Raw genomic sequence first — 21,979 nt, 5'->3', positions numbered from 1 at the left:
AAACCATAACCCAACACTGTTTTAACCATACTTTTTTTTTATTTTCATGGAGTTTGAAGGTACTTACAGCAATAAAATCTCACTCAGATCGTCACTTAACTGAATCTTTGTGGTTTGTTTAGAGTCCAAGGCCCTTTTCACCCCATATAATATGGGAGCCCAAAACCTTGGGCTGGAAAAGAAGCCAACTATAATCAAAATACACCTCTTTAGCCATCTTGAAATTTTCACCAAGGGAGGTCTTCAATACACAATTCACCCAAACACACCTAAAACGACTAAAGACACTGATCTTAAGAGGCCTCTTCTCACCCTGGAAGGAATAAAACAATTCTCACACCTACCGTCAGCTTAAAGGCCCGTACACACCGGGACGAATTTTGCGCGCGATATTCGCCGACATCTAACGCCTCGTGACTGTGTACACCAACGCGAAAAAACGCCACGCGTCAAAGCGTCACTTTTTAAAAAACGCCTCGGGTTAGTTTTTTTAGTTCGACGCGCCGCGTCAAAAACTTTACAACCAATGACAATGGCACTTATGCACACGTGTCTGGAGCTTCTGAAGTTACAGTAAAACACAACTTGGGGGCGCTCAAACACAAAACTGTCTTGCTGAGCACACATACATCACGGCACAGAAGATATACCCCAAGTAGCGTCTACACTGCCGCGAAGAAATAAGACGAAGAAGATGCACTCAATGACGGACATTCTAAAATATCCCGGAAAACGCCCATGATACATTGTCAGCTCTTGTACCAGTCGATAAAACTCCCCATGTTCTTCTCTTGTCGTAACTATGGGATGTACCCAAAATCGACGTCTTTTCCGCCGTCTTTCATCATTCTACAGAATAATAATTTCTTCATCGCTGGAACTGGAGCTACTGGTGCTTGAAATATTCATGTTTTCTTTGTTTGATTCTGACAAGGGCGTAAATACTTACTCTCTTCTTCTGAGTGAAAAGCGACTTTAAGAAGCGTAAAGTTGCGCAGCGCCACCTTGTGTACAGGAGTATTTCTGTTTTACATTAAGCGGCATCTAACGTCAGGGAATGAAATTGCATGTTCGCTCGGCTCATCGTCAGCGAAAATCGCCTGGGTGTGAACACACAAAACGTGTTGAAAAACGCTGGCGAAAAACGCCTGGCGAATATTCGTCCCGGTGTGTACGGGCCTTACGTCTACAACCACTACCAAAGTTTTGTTGACCTTTGACCTCAGGAAAAGGCCGCCATCTTGAATTAAAAAAAGAAAATCACCTTTCGGCCCAGCCACAAATTTAAACTCCTTTCATAGGTTTCGATTTGTTGCCTCCTAACTCCTCGAGTATCAGTGGGAAGCTACTTGGCAAAAAACTGTTGGAATTAGAAGCTGTAGATTTTTAGTGTTGGCATTCCCTTACTGCTCGTACATTTTTTTTACAGGAATAATGTGAAAATTTAACACATGACTGACAGGTCGAGCGGAATGAAACAACACAACATACAATGTAAATGTTTTAGGAATGTGGGCCTGGTCAAAAAAAAAAACCTCCACTGCCAAGGAAATTCAAAATCTTACTTTTCTAATGGTTGCTATGGATATAAAACCAACAGAAAAGGTGCTATTTTGAAAAAAGTGATCTGACCAGGCTTGCAGAAGCAGAAGGGGGGAGTGAAGGGTATAAAGCTGCTCAGTCCGTGAAGGGAGGTAAAAAAAAAGGCAAATGGGGGCGGACGGGATTGCGTCTGAGGCTTAACAACACTGTTTGCGACGGTAGTTGTTGTGGAAGTTTCCCTATTTTCAAGGTGTAAGCAAATAAACAAAACAATTTCAAATTGTATTGACATAATTTTAAGACCACTCCCTTAAGTAGTTATTAATCTTCTTATGAAAAATTAAGAAGTCACACATTTTTTAGGTGCTCATTATGATTTCTATTAAGAATAGTTTCTCACATTGCATTTATAGAACTGCTGGACTAAATGAGCACACTACGAGGGAACAGTTGTTGCCACATTGTTGCTGTGAGAATCTTTATTATACAGAATCACATCATTGTCTAGCCGGTAAACACTAACAATTAAATTTAGCAATGTTTGCGTGTGTCCTGGTCATCAGCAGTCTTGTATTTATTCAGTACAACCGTGTAAAATTCCACGCTCAGCACTGAGAGCGCTGTGCTGTCGGTGTTGGGTGTGGAACAAGCATGGACAAGAACACACCCACACATTTGCTGAGTAACACTGAGACGTCTTCAATCTGCCAAATAACCTGAAGCCACAGTTCTGCAGTGACGCATGCACTTCCACAGATAGGGAATCAAAATGAGTCACGGTGTCTGTTTCTAATGTCCCTCCAAAACCGCACTTTTTGTGTGTTTAAACCTGAACTTTTTCCAACCCATTCTTCTGTTATCTACGAATAATATATATTCCGGGGAAATTTTTATTCAGGTATGCAAAGTGGATTTATTGTTTCTAACAATGACAGCCCTGCTTAAACCAACAATCTACTTTTAAAGTCAATATATCTTTATTGGTTTGAAAAAACGTTTTCTGTTTTTCTCTTTTTTGCTGAAATTACAGTTTAATCTGTTGCCGTTTGAAATGGAAATATATGGTTGGGCTTTTACAGCCTGTGGCTGCGGAAGTAGGACAGGAAAAAAACCATGAGAAATACTGAGGAGGAGGGTGCAACAACAGGTGTGTCTGAGTTTATCCTACCTTTGTCTTTTCATGACCAGTACCTGCTGATGTATAAAAGGGAGAGGTGTAATGCATCTGATTCAGATTTCAGCTCACCGGTGAGAATTTTACATCAGTTGAAGGCTCCAGAATGGAAATGATGAAGAGGCAGCTTCTTTTGTTTTTTTTTATTGGACTTCTTGCAGCTGTCCACTCCTCACCTGTAGGCGGTAAGTAACATTTAAAATATTTTTCACAGTCAAAAATTGTAGAAATGCATCACAGGTTCAATGGATGAATGAACCAGATTTTTCTATAATAAATTAATTGCTTTGTTAAACCTTAAAAAAAAAGAAAACAACACCACATAATCCCTATATGTCACTAAACTCTACTTGACAAAACAACATTTTCATACAAATCACACTTTTTCAGCTGTTTCTATTGCAACCTTTGCGTTATATGAGTCAGCAATTCCCTTGCAAGAGCCTAAGATACTTTTTATGCTTCTCTTAGGCTCATATTTCCTTGCTGGCATGCATGTCCAACACACACACAGAGCTCTTTGTGAAATTTAGTGACCAGCTCCAAAAGCCCCATTATTAGTGTTTGTCTTGAATACTGTGAAACCAAAGAACACCAAACAGTTGTTCCACAAGTTTATGACTTCACAGGGGAACACCAGATCCCAATATAATTGAGTGGAAATCCAGACTGGAGATGCATGCTATGTACTAAAAAGCTATTATAGTACGTTGGTGTAACATAATCTGATTCAGCTTCTTTTGCAAGGCTCAAATATTTACTTTTCAGAGATTAAAAAGGGAAAAAGAAAGTCTAAAATTGTACGAATACCAGACTGGCAAAATGAATGGAGGCTCTGTGAAACGTTTTCCCTCTGACATGTTAGGTGTGTCACATAATGAAATTCATGCTTTGAGGCCTGTCTTTCATGTTAATCTCCAATTAGTTTCCCAAGTTAACTTTACTGCCTTTCACCACACCTTATGAAAGCAGACCACAAAACAAGTCAAAACATGAGTATGTGGCAAACAAGTAAGCTTTGTGTGGTATTGTTATTATAAACTTAAGGAGCTTAGTAACTTTCCTTCCTGTGTATGTCAGAGTCATAGTGTAAATACTTGAAGGGGTGTAATGTTTTTTTTCTTCTTCTCTAGCTGTCAGTCATATTGCAAAACCAGAGAAGAATATGTTGAATGAAGCCAAGACGGAAGGATTCCTTGTCAATGAGCAGACTGGCCCTTCAAAAACCAACACAACTTCTCAAGCGCCTCAATTGTCGGATGCCATCCGAGAGGGCAGTGGTGAAACCCAATCCTCTGAGCAGTCAGAAGGTAGTGGACAAAATCCCATTGGAACTTCAGCAGTCACCACACAGGATACGTTACACACAACTGAATCAGATGAAGTGCCTGAAACCCCTGGAACCCCTCAAACAACACAACGGCCACATCTGGAGTCGATGACTGAGGCGAGTGGTGAAATCACACCTTCTGAGCGGTTAGAAGGTAGTGAACAAAATCCCATTGGAACTTCGGCTGTCACCACACAGGAAACGTTACACACAAATGAATCAGACGAAGCGCCTGAAACCCCTGGAACCCCTCAAACAACACAACGGCCACATCTGGAGTCGATGACTGAGGCGAGTGGTGAAATCACACCTTCTGAGCAGTTAGAAGGTAGTGAACAAAATCCCATTGGAACTTCGGCTGTCACCACACAGGAAACGTTACACACAAATGAATCAGATGAAGTGCCTGAAACCCCTGGAACCCCTCAAACAACACAACGGCCACATCTGGAGTCGATGACTGAGGCGAGTGGTGAAATCACACCTTCTGAGCGGTTAGAAGGTAGTGAACAAAATCCCATTGGAACTTCGGCTGTCACCACACAGGAAACGTTACACACAAATGAATCAGACGAAGCGCCTGAAACCCCTGGAACCCCTCAAACAACACAACGGCCACATCTGGAGTCGATGACTGAGGCGAGTGGTGAAATCACACCTTCTGAGCAGTTAGAAGGTAGTGAACAAAATCCCATTGGAACTTCGGCTGTCACCACACAGGAAACGTTACACACAAATGAATCAGACGAAGCGCCTGAAACCCCTGGAACCCCTCAAACAACACAACGGCCACATCTGGAGTCGATGACTGAGGCGAGTGGTGAAATCACACCTTCTGAGCAGTTAGAAGGTAGTGAACAAAATCCCATTGGAACTTCGGCTGTCACCACACAGGAAACGTTACACACAAATGAATCAGACGAAGCGCCTGAAACCCCTGGAACCCCTCAAACAACACAACGGCCACATCTGGAGTCGATGACTGAGGCGAGTGGTGAAAGCACACCCTCCTTACCGTTTGATGGCATCTCTGAAACCAGAGCTGTGAGCATCACTAGTGTCCTTCCAGAAGATTCCCCCTCAGATTCATCCACCATCCAAACCACTCACTCTAGGTTGACTGATCAACCAGAGCTAAAATTTGACAAAAGTGTTATCTTAAAGGGAGAACTTCCTCCTCAGAAAGCTATCACAGACGACAGACATTTAGATAGTTCCGAAAGCAAAACTACTTCAAAAACAACACACTCTAGGGCTGGTAAGCAAAAATAAAAACAAGAACATTTGTATGATGGAATTCTACTTTTAAAAACTCTATGTAACTTTTATCTCTAAATGTGTTCAGACTGGCTCATCATCCTTGGAATAGCTGTTGGTATTGTTGCATTGCTAGGGCTATGTGTTGCTGTGGCTACAAGAGACAAGTAAGACCTAATAGTTCCAATATTGTTGAAATATTGAAATATAGCTGAAATATTGTTTCTAAAAAAGCTTACGTAAATCCCTGATTTATATGCTTTTGTTTTGTTTCTTGTTATGCAGGTGGAATAAAGATTCATCATCAGGTTCAGTGGAAAAGTCAAACCTCCTGAACCAGGAGAGGGAGCAAGAGATGCAGACTTTCCTGCACAAAAACAAGCCAAAAGAAAACGGACAGATCGGAGAATACACAGTCATACCGCTGAATGATATTCCAGAGAAATACTTTTCAAACTGAGATGCAGAAAAACTGGACAATGGACTCATCAGACAAACACAAGGCTGTGATTGAAGTTATTGAACTATAATGCAGAAAGAGACCCTTTTACTCTCCGTTTTGGTGGAATCTCAGATTTCTGTGTCTTGTCTAAAAGAAAACTTTGACTTGGTCTCTTTCTTGCTGCGATACAAAAAAAACCTCTTGCCCAAAACAATACTGTTTTATTCTCTCCCTCCAATTGTGCAGTTATATTTATTTCCACTTCACGTTTTCAATGACTTGCAGATGAGAAAATTCAGCCAAACAATACTGCACAGGATTTTAATTTAAATTCAGTTTTTTTTTTGTCTAATTATTTTATGTAAATATTTTTGTCTGATTTTTTTTTGTCTTTTTCACATCCAAAACAGTATGGTTTGTTCGTACTGGAGAAGTGTATTAGTGTTTTAGCTTAATGTTATTGTGATATCTAACTTTATGAAAGATCTCTATGTTGGGTGGCCCAGACAATTACTTGGCTTCATCATGGCTCTGACTGCTTAGCATCTAACTTAACACTTGACACCAAATCAACATTTCATGTGTTGTATAATGCACCTATCAAATTTTCACATTTTTCTCTCCATTCACTCATTTTGCTTGAAATAAATACAAGGGCAGCTCATCAATAGACATTTATTTGTTTTGGTTGTTTTTTTTAATTTAAAATTTACATACAAGTATTAAAACATCCAGTGTACACAATCTGTGTAAACATTTTCTGGACAAATAGCTTAATGCTTGTTGTAGTGTACTAAATATATACAGTTCTACTTTCATACAGTCAGTCAAAGTCAGTACATTTCTTTATCTCAACAAGTTTCCGCATAACGAAACGTTTTTTTTTTTTTTCTGATTTGTGCATAGAATCAAACAGATAAAAAATAAACAACATTTTTTTTTATTCTAGAACTTCACTTGTGCACCTAATAAGACCAGTTGACGACATTTTCTAAGCTAGAATAATTACTGGAAACAAGTGCAACTGAAGGGGCAGTAGTTTAAGATGGACAAAACATTTCATTTGAATGCGGTGATGTGGCAGAGACAAAATCTAGCCGGTATTCTCACAATCTATGGACACTCACCATATGTAGCTGCCAAAGCCATCATGCTCACACACCAACAACAAACAGAGCCTTAAAACATTTCATTTCCCAGTTTGTTTTTTGAAAATTAGTTCTCTTCATCAGAAGGGGAACCATTGACATTTCGTCAAGGATGATGTCAACATTTTGAAGTGATGACACATTAATAACTATACAAACAATCACTATACAAACTTTCAGCATAGTAAAAATAATGATTATGACAAAAACGTAAAGTCTATACATCTGATTTGTACAATTCATCTATTGAGAATATATACACAAAGTGCAAACAGGCACTTTAAATATGAATATGTAAGCTATTGCTTATTTGAAATAGAAACATACGGTTCAGCCTTCATCTAGATAAAAGTAGTTGCTCCACCGTGAAACTCTGAGAAAATGCATAAACAACATCTGCTGACCTTGTCACATTCATGAGTGCTGGAGGCAGAAATTGATTGTAGAGATGCTAAACAGATGCAATTGTTTAAAAGTTACGCTGTTACAAGTTTTGCCGTTTTGCTTGTGTAAAACACAGTAAACTCCCTGTCAGTTTCAAATATGTATTCACAAGAGCATACAAATAAACATTTTGGTTCTAAGTTGGTTTCATAATTAAGAACGACATTTGTTCGAGGGGGAAAAACGACGTTTGTGACAAATTGAGCTAGTGCGCAGAACCATTGGAATAGAAAATGGAAAACGTCTTTAATCAAAAGCTTGTTCAAGCACTTGCAGTGAATTCTCAAGTAATTAGTGTTTGATAAATATTTGCCTTTGTTTTTGACATGAAGACATTTTGGAGATTGATGTTTGTTTGAACCCAAAATCGTCAATGAAAGAAAGTCAGAACAGGTCAACAGACCATTCTGACTTTCAATTCTATACAACTACACCAGGCATATAACTCGCATTCAAAAACACGCTGAACATCTTTTGAATGGGTGTAACGTGGTGTTCACACTGGACAAGCAGGGAGAAGCTACTTTTTCTTTTTCTACTGTCTACAAGCGCATGCCGTGCACCTACAGTCGGGATAAGCTTTGTGCGAAATGTCGAAGCGGTGCAAATCTCCCAAATCTTTCATAGCTCTATTCTGATAAATGCAACATGTGGTGTCACACCAAATCTGAGTCCCTGATAAGTCAACGTTTGACCTGGTTTACCTTGCAAAATGCTTTTGATGGCCACGCTTTTTGTACACAAAGACCGAAGATGGTTTTAAAATGTACATAGCTATACAGGAATAAAAGAATTTTGAATGCAGAACCCTGAAACCTGTTTTTATGCATGTTTACAAAGTATTTTCATTGGAACGTACCAAGGGCGGTGTGACCGAACGTAGCTGCATATGGAGATGGCTAGCGAATAACAAAACAGCATAACGGAGGGGTTTTTAAAAAAAATTTGTACTGTAGAAAATTAAAACCTTGCTGGCCTCAGCTACAAGTTTTATTTATTTATTATTATGGTTGGAAGGGCTTTATGAAGAAAATTCAAAACAAGACTTTTGCTGTGGGGTGTTTGTCAAAAGATTTTCTGCTGCCTCCCAATGTTTTTTTATAACTGTCATAGAGCAGTGAGCACTCTTTTTTGACTTATTGACATATTTTGATTTGTATTGACTTTCCAAAAATGCACAAATAAAAGAAAAACAAAACATGTCTCTTTAAAAAAAAAATTTTGTTCTAAAAGAACTGTTGGTAGGTAACCCAATACTTCAGTTTTTAAACTTTTTTTTGACAAACCATTAATGAAAGAGCTGCTTTTTTGTTGCTTTTTAAACTAGGTTATTTCTACCAAAAAATTCAGTGTTGTATGCTCTTTTTGAAACTTCTAAACTGACTCAGGGTTCAACTTTATTTTACACAACTGTGTCTGTATAAAGTAAATCTGTCCAGCTTCTTCACTTTCTCTAAAGAGGACGTCCCAGCCATCCTCCTACCAAAGTGTAGCAATGTTAAAGAAATCTGGAAATCTTCGTTTCCCAAGCTAGAATTTTATCTTAAAGAATCCTAATGAAATGACAAAAAAAGTTTGTTGCACTCAAAACAGTGACTGCACTCTGCAGGTGACATCTTCAAGGCAAAGTAGTCGAATATCAAATAAATAAACACTTTGAAATAAAACAGAACAAAGCACGAGCCTGCAAAGTTTCAGAGGAAATCCTCTCGTTTTCTCTCGTTGATTGACAGTTTTCTTTTCCTCTCAGGAGGACAGATAGTATCCAGGAAACAGGCAAGCCAACTTTCCATTCTTTACTCATAAACATCTTGCATAGAAAAATGTAGATAAATAAATATTTGAGTAAATACAGCAGCTGGAAGGGCACCTTTAATGCACCCCATGGGGAGATTTACTCTGTACAACACATGCTGTACTGTTTCTTGCCTTATTTAGAGGCCACTCCCCCTCTTACCTAAGTCTTAGGCTTTGCTTCTTGGGTTTAAGCATGTGTGTGACAGTGTAATCCCATAAGTCAAAGAGTAAAAGATCATACAGTGCTTAACAGTCCTGCACTTGTCTGTATTACCACCAGTTACTTTGTATACATTCAATTTGCAATTGACTCTCTTTGGACCATTTTGTTTATTTCTGTAGAGAAAAGAACATTTTCGCAACAACCAGTCACAATTGGAGCCTGTCAGACCTTTGCTATTTTTTTACTTTTGAGTCTTTGATTCTCTTTAAAAAGCAAGGCCATCTTTTCCACGTTATCCAGACTCTGCCACTAAAGTTCCAGAGAAAGCGCTTGAACACGAAGAAAGGTGTTGCCGATTGGGATAAGACAGAGTACACACAAGCCACAAATAAGGCCCTGTCTGTAGATCAGTTCAATTCAGGACAGATGTGTGTTGTCAGAGCAGATGAAAGAGCTAACACAAGGTGCTACTTTGAGATTGTGACCAGCTGCCACCCGGATGGGTAAATGCCTTCAGTCCCACTGGTCAACCGTTGAATCTGAATGGCCAATCAGCCATGTCGACGTTTCTTGTTTAATTCTGTTCCTGTTTTTTTTTCTTTCTATGATTACTTTTTTCTTTAAGTCGTGTCCTCAGAATGAGAGAGCTGATGAAATTCAGGATAAGGTAGAGCAGCAACTGAATCTGCTTTACCCAAATTTCCATGGTTCCTCTTCAACAAGAGAGAACTCTCGAGTGTTCCCATTTTTGCCCATGGTGACCTGTAAGCAATTATTAAGAAGAACTGACTATTTGGGCCAAGGCACTGTGATTTATAAACCATTGCTGGTTGGGAGCAGAGAAGCCATTGAAATGATACAATCAGGCCATTGTCTTTGGTACTGAGTTTGAACCATGAAAGAAAATGGGTACACATGTAGAATCATACACTGATTCGCATCATTAAACTGTTACTGACAGCCCACAAGAATATGAGTAAAAATCTCCAAAGTTGGCCATGTATTTTATGGATTCTCTCCCCAACCAAATTACAATAATCAACATTAAACAGGCAATTCAGATAGCTAAAAGTTTGAATAGAAAACTACAGGAAAGGATCTGAGACAAGCATTCCTTAAATGTGATATATTGAGATCACACATGGTGAATCAGCAGTCTTTATGTATACCACTAGCAACAAAACGTCTTTGGAAATATGACCAATGTTGGAAAATTGTAATTTGGTCAGGGCTGCCATAAATACATGTCCAAAATAGTTCAACAAAAGAAAAACTCAGGATAGACCACAAGTTTTACAAGTCAAAAATTGCCAAGAATAACACAAATAAAACAATTTGACTTTTATGAAACAATTTTGACAGCTACTTTAACCAAAAATATGTCTTTGTTTACAAAGTATGAAACAAATCAAAAGAACACACTTTACTTTTTGTTGAGGCAGGTATCACAAAAACTGCTTCTTCATTTGATGTAAAAGTGAATGAATAAAGTATGGAGTTTTATTAAATTCTTCCACCATTTTTTTTAGAAAATACGTTCATCAATGAAAACATGCAATTTTTTTCACTTGGGAATGACACAAATACACCAATCACATACAAAAGACACACAAAGACAAAAAGGAAAAAAACAAACACAGACCGAGGATGAGGGTTCTCTACATGCAAGTCTCTATGTCCGTTAATGTAAAATGTACCTTGCAGTCGTCTATCAAGATTGAGTTGTGGTGAGCATAAACGTTCTGGTTGCTGTTGTTTTCAAAGAACGATTGTGTCTTTGCCATCTCAAAGTCATCCATCCTGACCTGCTGGGCGTCAAACATGTCAAGCTCGTCCTTGGAAAGGTGGTACACAATACCTGCACCATAGGAGTCCCCAACCACATTGACAGAGGTACGAAAGCGATCACTGCATGTTCAAACACAAAAGAAGAAAAAAACATGAGATAATATTTGTCCAAAAGGGAATAAAAGATTCTCATAATGGTTTTAGCTGCTCCAAATTTAGAGCTCTCCAAACAGTTTTTGATTTTTACAATGAAAGGCAGTATAAGGAAAATTCAAAACAAGACTTTTGCTGTGGGGTTAAACAGATGCTGATCACAATGAACCAACATTTACAAAGTACGGTAGATGCATGTGCCGATGTTAATACAAGCCTAATTTGATCTATTTCCCCACTACACAAACAGATGATATTGATATCCAACCATAAAGGAATTCAAGGTTTATATATCATTATATTGTGATTTGACTGTAACAGATTACTGTAATCGCTGTTTTTCTTGCTAAAAAGAAAAAAACCTTGGTGTTGTGTTACTTTATTTTTACCTTTCACATTCGATTATAGACTCTGGTGTGGAAATGAATGCAACTTAACTGAACAAGTATGACAGTGTCTGTTCGATTTACACCAAGATGTCTAAATTGTTGACTCTCAGACTAAATTTATTAAGGAAGTACTAAAAAAATCTCTGATTTTACTTGCATTTTTAACTCTTTCCTTTGATTTATGCTGCCAAGAGTTTGAAAATCATCAAGAGAAAAAAGCTTGAAAAAGATTGGTTGACATTTTGAAGCCAACAGGTCTTTATACTCCTTTCCCTCAGACACATTAAACCATAAACTGACAGACAGGAAGGCCACTGGACCATATTGAAATAAATTAGTCATGGCAGGACATGCCAGTGTAACATGTAACTCACAGAAGCCAGTCGACAGCCACCAGAAGGCTGATGTCCTGAGTGGGCAGACCCACTGCTGTGAGGATCAGTAGCATCGTCACAAGTCCAGCACTGGGGATACTGGCTGCTCCAACACTGGCCAACGTGGCTGTCATACTGAAAAGAAACATGCACACACGGATCTCACACTGTGCTATGTCACGATACAATGACACGTTAAAAGCTACCGTTAAACTTTCTTCCACATAATAAGGCGTATTGTCAGTGAATCGTCTATTTTCAAAATAATGTCATTTAGAATGTGCTCTGAACTATAAAGCGGGAGACAAGTTTGTCAGTCAGACTTTATTAACTGCGTTAACAGGAAATCTAGAACTTTTTTGTAACAAGCTACGAGCTATCTACATTAAAAATGTAACTGCTTTAGCGCAATCACGATACCTGCAACTCCCTACCTTGTTTGCAACACGTAAAAACACAATCTGACACTGCACCGCTACACAATAGCCGCATTCACAATAGCCCCCAACCGAACATTTTTACAGAGCACAGTGTAGCTTCCAAAGTCCAGTATTAATCCATATATAAGGTGGTCTGGATGATAAGGCACAAAGTGATTTATCCCAAAAAAAAATTTGGCTTGTAAGTGCGCTTAATAGTGAGGGAAATAAGGTAAAATAAACTGTTTTTGAACTTTTCCAAGTGTCCTCGGACTCCTTTCCACATTCTCACCTGACTGTAATGATCTGGCCCCAGTCTAGATCAATTCCGTTCATCTGAGCGATAAAGATGGCAGCCACAGCCTCGTAGAGGGCCGTGCCGTCCATGTTGATGGTGGCACCTACTGGTAGGACAAAGCGAGTGACTCGCTTGTCGATGCCCAAGTTCTCCTCTAGGCATCTGAATGTGACTGGTAACGTTCCAGCACTGTGGTAAAAAAACAAAAACAAAATAAAAACAGAATGAATGGCTTTAAGGTGACAGTCAGTAAAACGACGTAAAGATTCCACTAACAATTCTTGACGTCATTTCAGAGCGTTAAATTAGTTCCTATTTTCATAGTTTTAATGGGTCACACTTGAATAGAAGTTATCATGGATTTGGTTATCAATTTTTTCTTAGTCTCTACTGGATGGGAATCATCTCCCTTTTTAACATTGCTTTAGAATATTTGTAGCCTCAAGAAATCCCATTTAAAAAAAAAAAACTAATTTAAAATAAAAGAATAAATCACTATGAAAGAAGGCTAATAATCTCAGGAAACACAACAAAAAAAAAAGCAGAACCTTCCCATACCTGGACGCTGTTCCAAGTGCTGTGACCCAGGCCTGGAATATCCCCATAAAGAACGTGAATGGATTTTTTTTCACTATAACAAAATAGATCAATGGAAGAAAAATGCCTCCATGGATGATGAGACCCACGATCACAGTGACCATGTACATCCCCAGCTGCCTTGCAACCACCTCCAAGTCAGCAATGGAGATGATTTTTCCACAGATGAGGCAGGCGATACCAAAAGGAGAATACCTGAAGATAGATCTTATCAGGATCTTGTGACATAACATGCTGTGATGATTGCAAAACAGAAATGGTAAAAAAAAAAAAACTGCACTCACCACATAATTGCACCTACAAGCTTCATGACAATCTCATTGAGCACATTGAAAAACTCCAGCATGAGCTTTGCTTTTTCTCCCATCTTGCCCATAATGACTCCAAATGCAACAAAGAATCCGATCAAACCTAAATGACAAATAAACACAATAAAGCTAATTAATATCAATAAAGTAACGCTTACTTTCCAAACTATTCTATGCATCATTCATTTTTAAATAAGGAATAATGGCCGATGAAGTGTGCATTATTAGAAATTAACGGACGCCGTGGGAGCCTGAACCAGCCGGCGCGAAGCGGAGGAACTTCTTTTTTAAGTGTGCTTTATCACTGTGGATTATGACTTTTTAATCCACACCCAGCAACCAATCAGAATTGAGTATTCACCCGGACCTTGGTATGATAAGAGATATCAAAATGTGAACAAAGCACTGTACATTAAAAGATTCACATGATAAAAAATATTAAAAACAGTTTAGTAAATCCGTAAATATAAAGATTGAAGGTAAAAATATAAACCACAAAAAACATATGAATTATGAATATTATAAATAAATGCATGATCCAGGAAATCAGCATACAATTTGAAACATTATTTTGGTGTTTTTATCACAACTTTACAACATGTGATGATGACAGAAAAAACAAGGCCCTTAACCTTTGAGTACAGGCATTTTCGCATCATGTAAAATATCTTTTTTTTTTTCTGGAGACCTTTAGTTGGTGTGTTTTGATGCATGCGACATACCCAGGACATTCATGCCGCTCTTGAACTGAAGTGACCTCTTAATTGTGAACTGTGGAGGAGCTCTGGTCCTGTTTGTGGGGACCTGTACTTTGGTGATTACTGTCTGAATCTGAAAAACAAAACACAAAAAAACAAGAGTTTGGGCCGCTGTACTCATAACACATCGCTGTTCCTGTAAAGTTCATGAGTATCTTACCTGCTGGAAGCAAGCCTGCACCAGATTCTCTGGAAAAAGATTTCGGATGAGATCAAAGAAGGCGTCCACACTGGACACCTCGTCATTCTTCTTTCCAAGTCCAAGATTAGCCCTCAGTTTTGGGTTCCCTGGGTGGATGAGCAGCACTAATATCACTCCTAGGACAGCTGCAATCACTGTTGTGCTCATGTAGTACACCATGGCCCTGGTGCCCAAACGGCCACTGGATTTCGCATCCAAGCCTGCAAGTCCTGTTGGCCAAATAAGTGGAAAAGTCAGTGAATAGAGACCAAAAGAAGCTGGTAATAAAACAAATAAATATAACATTAGAATAATTGAAGCTGTACACCCAGCAGCAAGTCTGGGTACATCTTTAAGGCTTTTACATCCTCCGAGGTAGACACATTCTCAGAAAAAACGTTTTCTTTTTTACACTTAAGTTTTTTTTTAGATTAAGGTGACAATAGCTGTGTTTCCATTACCCATATGCACATAACATTATTGAAATTCTAGAAATTTAGTGTAGAACATTTGCAATTACACTATTTTCGTTCAATCCCAATCATCCGAGTAAACACAAACCAGCTCACGCGATAAGTCATTCAAAAACATGAATGTGAGCAATACTTTGATTTACAGCAGATAAATTCAAATTTCTGCCACAGCACTAGCGCTCATTATCATCTATCTAAGGAGACGACCGCGTCTTATTCAGGCCATGGAGCGGTGATGATTTAACAGAGGAGCAGTGGATCCAACAATGCTGCATGAGACGCTCAGCTTCTGATGATGTGGGATGCTGTGGGACCCCAGTGGAGTGCCAAAGGCAGCCAGTTCCTACCCAGAAGCGCTTTGCCATCTGGCCGTTGGTCACACGACTCATTACATTCTAAAAGTGTTTCTATTGCAGTTTTGCAAAATATGACAACTTTGATACGCCTCAAAAGCCACCTCCTACAAGCACAAAAACATTTTTTTGCATTGTTTTTCATAATTGTTGTGTTTCTATTGGGCCATTTTATTTTCTGCAATTTCAATTTGCGCAATTTCATAGTCAATGGAAACATAGCCTATGTAATGACTTCCAAATATGTCCTTTGAAAATAGATATGGATGTACATTTCTGGTTTTGGTCACCGAATTATGTGACCAAGTGGATTACTAGCCATACTATACACTAAAAATTCCATAAAATAACCCAAGTTTGGTTGTTTTTTACCCAACTCCAATCTTAAAAGAGATCAACAATATATTGCGTTATTTTAACTCTGTAAAAAAAAAAACCCTCATAAATCAAAGCATAAATGCATAAATTAAGATGAAACCCCTATAACCTAAAAACTAGCATTGATATAAAAACAAACCCAAAAAAGTATATCCTAACATGAATAATCCAAGAGATTAAAGAAATAATCCAAGTGTTTTAAGAGTGTATAAGCATTCTGACTTTATGTAATACACAAGAGAAATGCTGTTCATTTGCAAAAGCTAATACTTTTATTTACTTTTTTGCTCAAAAAAACTAAGTGCAGCCTTAGCTTAGGAGGTAAAATTGTAGAATCGTAATTATTTATCAGAAAAAACGCAAATACCTCTAATTTCTGTTGAGGTGTCCTTAAAAAATGCAATTTTCATATACTTCCTTTAGGGCAGTTGTTTGCTAATTCACTAGAACATTACAGGCAGCATGTACTGTATCTCACCCACCTGTGACCAGACTGGAAACAACAAGAGGTAAAATAAGCATCTTCAGCATCCTCATTAGAATCTCCCCAGGGAAGGCAATGATCATTATAACATCCGGAGGGAGAGGCGATATGTGCCGTAGAAGCATTCCCGCAATGGAGCCCAGGAACACGCCTGTCAGACAGAGAAAGCTGGTCTTAACCACAACGGCCCGTGAAGCACCCCCCCTGAGATAAACCATAGGAATACTTCTGAGAATGCACAGCTGTCTGAAAACAGGATGCAGCATTTCTCTCAAGATGCAGCTTCTAAACCTGGCATATAGGACGTTGCCATACTACGTTCCTTACTCATAATGAAACAGCCAGAAGTTTGCTGGTTTTAGCTGTAAAGGGCATTCATTAGAATTTTTGACTACATTTATTGATGCATCTTGTACAAAAAATAATTTTTACAAAACAATTTTAATGAATATTGAACTTGCTGCTTAGTTGATCCCATTCCAAGTAAAGTTTTCATTTTTAATTTAAAAAACAAAAACAGGCTGAAGACATTTTTATTGAATCTCGTACTTTAACGGTGTGAGAAGAAGCCTCCAGTGTGACCTTTGACCCGCTGAGTGAGTTGCTCAGCATTCATTCTGCACCCAAAGAACAATGGGAAACATTTGCTTCACAGCTCATTTTCCTGACAGGTTAAGATGCTAAAAAAATTGTCAATTTTTTTTGGCACAGCATGTTGCATTGTTATACTCCAAATTTTATTTACTAGAAAGGACACTTTTAGTGTAATTGGGTGCAAAACTTTAAGATTTTTCTGTGTGCTTTTTTCTTTCACAAACAAGTTTACGATGACATGGTTTACTTCATAGAAAATCTGACAAAAAAACCTTATGGAGGCTAGTTTGTAATGGTGTTTTTAGCAATGTTTGATTTTTTGTTTTGTTTCATTTTTTGTCAGAGTTAAATGGGTACAAAGGAGTATGCTTAAATAAGCTACAGCTTTTGCCAATCGTGTTTTTTGTTCTTACATTCTGTCAAATGGAGACTTTTTGAAATAACTGAATGACTATTGTAATCAGCGAGTGGTTCTTATTTGATCTGTTGTTGTTGTGAAAGGTTTTACCTACATCAAAATCAAAAACTTTTGATTTCTTTAAGCCTTTAAACTCTGGATCCAGCTTAATTCTTTGTACCTTCTTCAGATCATGTTCATATGTCAGTCTGGTGTTGACATGAAACATGTATCCAACAGCCCTGAGTACCTGGATGTAACAAAACCTACCGAGGATGGTGAGAGTTAGAACCATGTTCTTCATTATCTTGTCGCAGAAACCGGCACATGGATTCTCAGGACTGTCCACGGACGGCTCAAGGTGGTTCTCACCCATCCTGACCTCCACTTGTTTATGCATTTTATTGGCACTGCAAGAAAAAAAAAAACACCTGTCTATTTGAATGACTTTGATGACCCTTTTCAATGCAGAAAAAGACTACTACAAACATGCACTAAATGATAAAATCTCATGAATTAACATGATAATAAGTGAGTAGAGGTCACAAAAATGTAATTTGGAGCTGTTTTTCCATGGGAGAAACATGTCCATGACTTGGTGAGAGGTTACGGCAGAGCATTGGTTTTGTTGTACTTAATGCATGTTGCCTGTTGAGGGATTTGTAGATGTTTTCTTTTGTACTCTATTAAGCAGTAGATTGTGGGTGTTCCTAAATGCAATACCACAGCGATTATATACCAAAGGAGTTTTCACAACCTCAATCAGGTGTTAAAGAGTCTGTGAATGGACTACAAAATGTCCTCAACCATCACATCTGACCACACAGTTCCTCGTGTTTGGCCTCGGAAGCAACAATTGTCTCTGGTATGTTGTGGTTTGACTTAAACCCTCTCTGACTGAAGATTAACTCTTCCCTGAGTGGCCTTTAAATCCCCTACAGATCTGTGGACCTCAGACGCACGCAGTTATATAACATCCAGCACCTGCGGTCATTGGAGTCATTTGGGATAACCTTGAGTTTGATGGGTCAAAAACACTTTGTGGCAAAAGAAAATCCCTATCACTTTTATTATTTTTAGTCAAGGATGATCAAAAAATGCATTTTGAAGATAACTGTCATTAGAGAGGGAAATGCATCCCTTACATTTGATACAGGCGAGTATGACAAAACTCAATCATCAGGTGTTTGTGATGATTGAGTATATCAGTTACTTTTGTGCAAGAAAGGAAAAGAGGAAGCATGAGGTGACTTGCCAAGTCAATCAAGCCTGTCTGATGCACTGTGCTTTGGCATTAATGAGGCTTAGGCTATTTAAAGAGGCTAAAATTAGTCTTTACAGCGCATAAGTGACTGAGTTGCATAACAGGAAAGGGCATTTATCAAAGTCAAGGTGCCTGAGAGTGTTTGACTTTCAAAGCTGCAGGTGACTGCAGAGCAATAAATGCAAAAATGAAAGAGCAAAAAGTTCACAACAAAGAAAAGTTTGGGAACAAGCATAGCAACTAGCATGGTGAAAAACTACACAGGATCTGTTCTGCTGAGATTTTGGGATGTCAGACTCATCTGTCAGCAGAACAGCTTGAATTCCAGGTCTATGTTTGGAAGATGATGATGAAAAAATGGCTCGCTAAAGTATATCACAACATGACTTCCGTAGACATACAACCACTTGACAGAAGTGCATCTCTGACATATGGAAGGACAAACATCAGCTCATCTTGCATCAGCAATGCAAGAAGCTCCAAAAGTTCCTTCCCTTCTCACATCCACACTGCAAAACATGCTTACCTTCTGCGTATTGAAGACTACAATTGTGGACGATCCTACACAGCCAAAGGTGCAACGAAGGAAATTAACCAGATCATGGTGCATGCAGCAATAAATCCATTCAGTAAGATGCTCTTCTTTTTTTAAGAAAGTAAAGATGTGAGCATCACTCACTCCTGACCATTAGATGTATATCCACAAGAACGGATGAACGTCGATTCAGCTGCACCAAGGTGTGTTGAGGTAAACTGACTTTCGTGCAGGTCTGACAGCACACAGCCAAGAACGAAGAAGGGTGGAGTCAATCTGCCGAGATTAGCAGCAAAGTGAAAATCCTTGTTGGCATCATTTTGCCTCTTTGTTTCAGTGCTTTTTTCTCCCCTTTGATGACAATAAAGTCTTAAAATGCTGAATCTACAGCTACTACTTTTAATAATAAATAATAACAGCAACAAAATGCAAGCAACACCCCTTCACATTTTTACTGAAACAAGCTCAACATTTTGTGATAAAAACAGTGACTTAAAGAAAACACCAAAAACAATTTGAACCAACAACTTAGATATAAAAAAAGGACATTTCTTGCAGAAGTTGTCGTCTTTTTAGCATTTTCATCAAGAATATTTTACATCAGTCTGGTGAGCGTTTTCTTTTCCCCTTTCTTTTTTTTCTTTTCTTGCAGCAACTAAATACCCTGGGTTATTACTGTAGACCACTCTAATGCATATGCAACCGCCAGTTCTAGAATTCATTTCAGAGAAGTTGCTAAGCATGAAAAAATTGTGGACATTTAGATTTCATTGTCGACTGGATGACTTAGTTGGCTGCCTGTTGGGCTGGAGCAAGGGAAACTAGGGTTCGTTTTCCGGGGGAGGGGGGCCATGAGCTTCATCAAGTGTGGGTCCTTGGGAAAGACCCTTCATCCTACTGCCTAACAATGCATCCACGAAGGGGGGGTCCAAGTCTGGGTCCCCCTGTGCTGGTCTCAGCCCAAATAAAATATAGAGCTGTGTCAGGAAGGCCATTGGGCGTAAAAATCTCTGCCAAACCACCTGTGTGATTCAGTGGGAGCTGTTCGCTGTTGGGTATGCCAAAAGTGGAACAACATTTACATTTGATTTTCATTCAATGTCCTAAGAGCAATGTACTGTAAATAAAACAAAAGCAGCGGGGCAATCCCAACAGCATGCTAACCCTTTAATTCTGTTATTATCCTCACAGCTATTTATAATATTCATGAATAGATAATATGTTTGAAGGTAATCAAACAAAAGTAAGTTATATAATTAATTTTTTTTGTAGTATCTTCTTGAATGAGAGTTAAACAGGAGATTTAAATTCAGCAGTTTTACCCACGTTGTCCTGCATGAGGAGAATGCCAGTAAAACCAAATCAAGAACCTTGTGTTTCTTCCACCCCACCATCTGTACTAAGTGGTTTCTGCACAGGATATGCGACCAGAAGGTCGTCTGTTTGAACCTTGGTTATTCTACCCCCTATTGCTTACTTTAACCCTTCTGCTATCTTAGATGACCCCACCCTTACATTAACGTGTTCTCCCTACCATGAAAAGGTGGATAAAGGTGGAAAGATTTCATGTAATCCATGGACACCAGTGAAGATCACAAATCATTGAAGAAAAAAGGTTCAGAGCACTGTCTAGTGGGTCTAGATGACCCCATTCCCAACGTTAAAGTGCCTAGGATAGCACAAGGGTTGAAAGGGGATTGGATGCAAAACATTGCACGGATTTCTTTATTCAAAGTCCTCTGGTAACTCTTGCATCCAAAATGTTAACAAATCAAGAAAAATCTGTGATGCTACGTTCACAACCAGGCATGTAATGTGCGTTAACGAACGCTCCAAACGGACATATGTGTTCACACTGGACTGTCACTACCTGATACTAGCGCATGTACCTGATATATGAGGAGGCGTGGTTTGAAATATCAAAGAAGTGTAAATGCTGTAAATCTTCCTCCAGACTTTTTTTTCTACATGAAAGACTTGCTTTTATAGAATTCCAGCCGGACAAAAAACACAATTATTCATTTCCCTTGATGAGGGTCTTCAGGTAAAATGTCTTATTAATGTAATTTTAGACAGAAGTGTTTAAAATTATAAAACACGTCAATTTCACAGTTCATTGGTTTAGAACAATGTTTGCTGTACGCACTAGGTTTAGATTTTTATAGCAATAGTCCTCATAGAAACTCATTTTCTGGAATGTGCTGAAAAAAAGGCATGATTACTTTTTTAGTTTTGCCGTTTTTATCCATCAATTGGAGAGTAATGAAAGCTTTATTCTGAGGTTTCAGCCCCTTAATATGAGACACGGCACTCATATATCCTGTGAAGAAACCACTAAGTACATTGTAGAGATAATTTGGCTGGATGTAAACATGACTGCATGCTTCTTCACTCTGACTAAAAAAAGCCTCGATGCTTGTTGCTCCTTTTGTTCTCTCTCACTCTAAATCATTGAAGAGCAGCATAGCATTTTGTGGCAGGAGAGGCAGAAATCAGGCCTTTGATGTGTGGAGTTTTGGCATCAACATATCTGTTGAGTCCACCTGTGAACTAGAGGTGAATATAAATATTAATGTGGAATAGTATAGTCATCCCTGTTTGTGCAATACCCACTTTGATATGTGGGAACCTAATATCAATATTTTGAAGTGAGTGAAATCAGTTTGATAGCTCCCGGCATTAATGCTTATGACAAATTAAAGACATTTTCAAATCCTGACAAACGTTGCCTTACAAGCCAATAAACAGTATTAAGCTACATATTAATCCTAAGGGTGGCATTAAATTGCTTCCTCCCACTCCTTTTCAAGCAAATAATTCAACTCTTTTTTTGTCAAACATCCCCTTTCATGGCTTCAGTGTATCATTTAATGTACTTTTAAGTACAAAAATGTCTACTTATGATTAAGAGTAACTAATTCTAATGGGACAATTTTTTT

General features: G+C 38.5%; 1 protein-coding gene and 1 non-coding gene across 3 annotated transcripts in view; one reads left to right on the top strand and one right to left on the bottom strand.

Annotated features, from left to right (window-relative positions):
* The first annotated feature begins 4,726 nt into the window (after positions 1-4,726).
* Positions 4,727-6,419, top strand: LOC101160541 (uncharacterized). The gene is made up of 3 exons (XR_013655108.1): positions 4,727-5,304; positions 5,392-5,470; positions 5,589-6,419. It is a non-coding gene; the product is annotated as an uncharacterized LOC101160541 (transcript).
* Positions 6,407-21,979, bottom strand: part of LOC101160301 (excitatory amino acid transporter 2-like) — a 28,467-nt gene continuing 12,894 nt past the window's right edge. Inside the window, exons 1-11 of one of the 2 annotated variants that reach the window (XM_023952404.2) lie at positions 19,032-19,316; positions 17,512-17,651; positions 16,249-16,401; positions 14,542-14,792; positions 14,346-14,454; positions 13,600-13,726; positions 13,277-13,510; positions 12,713-12,907; positions 12,002-12,136; positions 10,995-11,205; positions 6,407-10,059 (exon numbers count right to left, since the gene is read on the bottom strand). In XM_023952404.2, the coding sequence (XP_023808172.1) occupies positions 9,988-10,059; positions 10,995-11,205; positions 12,002-12,136; positions 12,713-12,907; positions 13,277-13,510; positions 13,600-13,726; positions 14,346-14,454; positions 14,542-14,792; positions 16,249-16,401; positions 17,512-17,641 (1,617 nt within the window). In that variant the 5' untranslated portion in view covers positions 17,642-17,651; positions 19,032-19,316 and the 3' untranslated portion in view covers positions 6,407-9,987. Of the gene's footprint in view, positions 10,060-10,994; positions 11,206-12,001; positions 12,137-12,712; positions 12,908-13,276; positions 13,511-13,599; positions 13,727-14,345; positions 14,455-14,541; positions 14,793-16,248; positions 16,402-17,511; positions 17,652-19,031; positions 19,317-21,979 lie in introns of those variants that run through there. The other variant, XM_023952414.2, reaches the window with a different exon arrangement.

Source organism: Oryzias latipes, chromosome 3 (assembly GCF_053564925.1).
Source record: "Oryzias latipes strain Hd-rR chromosome 3, Olatipes_Hd-rR_3.1".
NCBI lineage: Eukaryota > Metazoa > Chordata > Actinopteri > Beloniformes > Adrianichthyidae > Oryzias > Oryzias latipes.
Note: the sequence above shows the minus strand (reverse complement) of the source record. Positions and strands in the feature narration are given on the sequence as shown.